Here is a 5,439-nt window from a genome sequence, read left to right on the forward strand (position 1 = left end):
AAAAGCTCGCGCGCGGGGCGGACCAGCCTCGCTCCGGCCGACCGGCAACCGCCCGGGGGCAGGTCGGGGCGGCAGGGGCGGCGCCAGGTGAGTAGGGTGGGGAGGGCGGCAGAAGACTCGTGGAACCGGCAGAGGCGGCGTCAGAGCCCTGTTTTATGGCACACCGTGCCCGCTAATAGCGCGTTTCGCGAGTTGACGTCATAGGTTGAGACACAGACTTCTTTCTATATATAGAGAAGTCTGTGGCTGAGATCATAAATATGCCATGCGACTGGGGTCCATGCACACCTTATTCATAAGCTTTCTAATGGCGTCAACTGTAGCTGTTCAATTGATGCCGTCAGCCAGTATTACTGCGTCCTTCTTCTTCTTCTTCGTGGATTAGGGCGCGTAGCCGTCAGGCTCAAGCGTCCAACAGTAGGTATTACTGCGTCCCAGTTTGTTGAAGTCCCCATGGAAGCCGAGCGCCAATAACGCTAGCGGCGTGCCGTGAAACAGGAGCGCTGTTTTTGTTTGTTTTGTTGGGTTAGGCCCTTTCGGTCCAATTAGACCATTTCAGAGCCGGGAGGATGATAGGATGTAGGGGGAGACATTGGTCTGGGCAGGCACCCTAGTGAGTCACCGGGGCTGAGCCCGTCCATAGGACAGGCCACCCAGCCCCAAGGTTCTCACTGCACCCGGCTACGGGGTGCGCTCCCTCGGGAGCAGCGGTGCCGCTCCAAGGGAGCAGCCCGCATGAGATAAAGTTGCCTGTCCAGCCCGGAGGGGGTAGCGGCATGGAGGAGAAGGATTTCAGCTTCCTGAGGATAGAAGCACGGAACGGTGTCAGGAGCGCTGTTCGGTCGCCGCTTTTTATCAGCAGGCTACCGGCCTCCTGTTATTTCTTGGCCTCTCATTGGTCAGTCACGTGGACTGTGCTAAGAAGTTGACCAATGAGAGGCCAGTAATCCCCCGATCCCTTGCTTACGCGTCTCTCTCTCTCTCTCTCTCTCTCTCTCTCTCTCTCTCTCTCTCTCTCTCTCTCTCTTTCTTCTCTTTATCTTAACTTTCTCTCTGACGGCTCATAATGAGGAAATACTTTATTTTCAAACCAATGACAAAGCGCAGAGGACCACACAACTCCTCACCGAAGTTCGCCCCCAGGTGAAACAGACTTCTAACCGACCGCACAGTGGACAAAATAACTACGCCCCCTGGCCAAAATTTCCAACAGCGGAGCAGGCGTCGCGAAAACAAAATCACAAAAAAAACACCCGCTGTTTATATTACTCAGAGACTTTTCCAGCAAATCCTTTAACTGCTCGTCACTCACACATAGGTACGTTGTAGAACATAGTGTACGACTGAGCATCAGTAGTTTGGATGGGTAAGACACGGTCGTGGTTAGATACGACACAATGCCTCATGGCCCGGAACACTTCGGCACTTTTAAACGACACGACCCCATCTCAGACCAACCTCTGAGATCTCTCAGTCTCTCCGAACTACCGTCATACATCCCACAATAAAGTTACAGCATGTCAGGGTTATTCCCAGCGGGATTCCATCGATGGTAGATCCGCGGGAACGCACTGTGGTGTTCTCAGTTCTCACAATGATGTTCTCACCAGCGCTCACACAGCTGATGCCCGATGTTCTCACAGGTATTTCCGCATGTATCCTCGCAGCAAACGTTTTCACGGATGCTCTCACAGCTGATGTTTCTCATAGGTGTTCTCACAGCTGTTTTCACAGGGTAAGAAGCTGTGAACGATACTGTGACCTGACCTCGTGAAGTGACGCCGAGGGTTATGGCCGGTCAGGTCACGTTGGATCAGGCGAGGTCAGGTCCGCTGACTGCTGGGCGTCGGGGGTCCCAACGGGTCAGCTTAAATCAGGTCCCGCTGAGTGCCGACTGCTGAGTGTCCCTCTGGGTCAGGGGTCAGGTCACCGCGGGGCAGGTCAGCTGAGGTTGGCCCACCACGAGAGCAGCCCCAGACCTGGCTCGTTCACGGTAGCCTGTGGACACAAACAAACAACAGGTGTCAGCCAGCGTATCAAACGCAAATAGACGCAAGTTCACAAAACGTAAAGCAAAAGTTGTACACAAAAACTACTGCGCAGGTGAAGTGCACTCTATAGGCAAATGATCAAACAAATATTGCAAAGAGTCACCTGCGGGCAAATAATTTAAATAAACTACCCTTTGCCGGACGACTGGCGGATAAAGCCTCTACCGCTCACCACCGACCGGTAACAGCGGTCACAACCAGACATGTGCATGGATCCGAGAAAATGGATCTGGGATCTGATCCCACGGATCCTGATCTCGGATCCGACGGGATCATAGATCCAGCTCTATAATTTATCGATAGATCCGTAGGGATCGCAGATCCGAGTCTCATTTTTTGCTTGAGATCCAGTGAGATCATAGATCCTCACTTATTTTTTGTCAACACATATATCCCAAAAAGCACTTGTTTCAACTCACAAACGTTCTGTTTAAGTGATTTTATGTGATCTCACGTCATTATCCATAGTTTTGTGTCACTTATTGGCATAGAAACCCTTTAAAACATGATTTCAAATGTGGTGCATGGTGGGATCCACTCAGATCATAGATCCATGTTCTTAATTTATCGTCAGATCATATGAGATCATAGATCCAAGATGTATTTTTCACGCCGGATCTGGTGGGATCATAGATCCCAACTTGTATTTTGCTTCGAGATCCACTGAGATCATAGATCAATCACTCGGATCCATGCACATGTCTGGTCACAACTCCTCTGCATTTCGAAACTCCTTTCTCTCTCCTCTCTTCATCCCTTCTCTTCCCCTCCCTCTCTCCATTCGTCCATCCATTCGTCCGTCCGTCCCGTCCGTCCGTCCGTCCGTCCGTCCGTCCGTCCGTCCGTCCGTCCGTCCGTCATTCATTCATTCACTCATTCATTCATTCATTCATTCATTCATTCATTCATTCCCCTCCTTCCCCTTCCTCTGACCGTGATGAGGTAGGGCGTGTGGCGCTGCTGGCCGGCCGCGGGGTCGGCGGGCGGCGCGGACGGCTCTGCCGGGCTCCGCTCCGGACCGGCCGGCGTCGTGTCCGTGAACGTCTCGGCCGCCACGCGGAACCGAACCTCCTCACCTGGAAAGAGCTGAGAGTCAGGGCAGAGAGCAGGGGACAGAGGCAATCAGAGTTCGTGGGCCCGATGCCACGTCGATTCACAGGCCAGAAAACGTCGTGGTAGTTGATTCATGTCTAAGTGGGTGGGAGGGCACTGTTCTTACGAACTCACTTTTTATTGTCATTTGTATCATAACTAAGTTCACATCCATGAGTTCAAATCGGTGTAGCGTTACTATGTGCCTTGTCAGCCTGTGCGGATTTGCATGGAAATATGAGCTAAGTTAAGCCGTGCTGAGCACTCTGTTTGCCGGCGTTGTGATACCCTGTACTGACATAACACCGTGTGGTGCTGACTGGAGCCAAGTCAATGGTAATGATTGCATAGCCCGTGAAGCATCACTCCGCTTTACGCCTACCGCTGCAGCATAAGCTCATAATAATAGCCGATAATCGTCAGCGTTAGTGTGCCACTTACGCGCCAGTGCCATTATGCCACGCAGTGTCCCAAAATTATATTTGGGCTTGGGTGTCTGAGGGGAATATTCGAGTCACTACAGAGAGGGCTGAGAGTGGAAAATTGCCTGCCAGAATGGCACCGAAAAAGAGCGGAAACAGGGACGAACAATTTATTTGTGAATTTCGGGGGATTTGGGAGCTGATTTATAGGATAGGTGTATCGAATATGGAGGGAGGTAAAAGGTACACGCAGATGCTCTTTATTGGTAAAATAGGGAGTGAAAAATTGTTCTGGAAAATTAGAGGTAAGAGTGGAAAATTATTTTGATTTGGGTGTCACTTCCCACCCGAACTGGCAAATTCTGGCTACGTCATGCCCTGTCGGTGCGCATACGAGCCGGTGCCCGGTGTGCAAACTCATGTAGCACTGCGCCCAGTTATGTTAAGTGTGATGGTACCGCGTGGTGCCTGATCCGTTGGCCTACATACCTAGCGTCAGTTATAATTTAGTCAGCAACTGTTAAAGGTAGTGTGCCACCTTTGAAAGATTTCCCATTTTATTTTTCCTAGGATAAGAAGCTTCTGTTTTTACCTAATATCGCAAAGAAAATCAAAAATGGGCCTGGAATAGTGCCTTTTTCGCCTAAAAGTTTAGCGGTTTTTCGATATGTTTAACAACTGTAGTGGGCTGACCTGCAAACAGGCGTCGGCAACAATCGCGAATGCGGCGCACATGTGACAATAAGCAAAGGTCATTATAGAGTTACGACGTACGGGAATGAGTTATCAGCTGTCTAATCGTAGACAACACAATGTCGAGCCTTTAACTGTAAGCCTGTATTGGTATTGTTTCTTTTATTTGGCTGTCGAACATTATTTATGGTTTGAAATATGATTTTATGTAAAATAATTGATATGAAAAAGCCGTCTCTTAAGTTATGACCCCATTCCACCACACGCAAGTGGCAGAAATGACAATGATCAGCTGACGCATTTTTCTTGGCCGAAGTCAGAGCGCGCGGCCCGACGCACCACCACCGCACCACAAAGTATGAGCAGAAGCCACGCCCAAAGCCAGGGCCCCGGTAACGTGAGGTAGCCGAGTCGGGGCAGCGTGCGCTGACCCAAGCCGGGGCCGCAGCTTTGGGCGCGGTCTACCGCATCCCCGCGGGCAGCCCCGGGCTATCACATGACACCGGGAGGACGCGCGGCCCCGGCTTGGGTCAGCGCACGCTACCCCGACTCGGCTAACTCACGTTACCGGGGCCCTGGCTTTGGGCGCGGTCTACCGCACCACCTAACAGGCGTGTTCGAAACCGCAGGAGATGATGATGAACGGGTTTATCGAAACTTGATTGGATGAGCATATCGGTAATAGCGATTTCAGTGTGTGCATTTATTGTTCATAGTGGTGTGAAATGTGGTTGGGGTACGACCGACAACCCGTCGGGGCGAATTTCGCACTGGGGTACTCAAAATTTGAAGAATTTAAGACGTTTCCATGAGTTTTGAAGGTATGGATAAGTTCTAAAAATCCGGTTCTCCTTATCTGGGCCATTAACTCCATACGGTCCAGGAAAGCTGGCACACTACCTTTAAGACAATTTGTGCTCTTAGGGTGCCCGGAAATAAGCGGTGCTCGGCGCGCCGCCGTCCACTGACCGGGATCCATGAAGAGGCTGTGTTTGCCGTCCTCGTACTCCCAGATCCAGACCTGCTCGGCCTCGTCGAACCGGGCCGGCTGCTGCAGCGCCGACGGCGGGATCAAAATGTCGTCAAAGAAACCCAGACTCACTGCAACCAGAGACGGAAAGCGGACGTGTTAAAAAGACGGAAATCATGGATAATACATATAACAGGCGGGGTCGTTTCAC

At 51.2% G+C, this 5,439-nt stretch overlaps 1 protein-coding gene across 1 annotated transcript; it reads right to left on the reverse strand.

The window, feature by feature from the left end:
• Window positions 1-1,061: 1,061 nt before the first annotated feature.
• On the reverse strand, window positions 1,062-5,359 carry LOC122372478 (DNA-directed RNA polymerase III subunit RPC8-like; the record flags this gene model as incomplete). Its single annotated transcript, XM_043349695.1, has 3 exons — window positions 1,062-1,998; window positions 2,985-3,127; window positions 5,228-5,359. Coding segments are annotated over 3 exons (332 nt in total), but the record flags the coding sequence as incomplete, so codon positions are not given.
• Between the last annotated feature and the right edge of the window lie 80 nt (window positions 5,360-5,439).

This window comes from Amphibalanus amphitrite, unplaced genomic scaffold (assembly GCF_019059575.1).
Source record: "Amphibalanus amphitrite isolate SeventyFive unplaced genomic scaffold, NRLGWU_Aamphi_draft 001364F_arrow, whole genome shotgun sequence".
NCBI classification, from domain to species: Eukaryota; Metazoa; Arthropoda; class Thecostraca; order Balanomorpha; family Balanidae; genus Amphibalanus; species Amphibalanus amphitrite.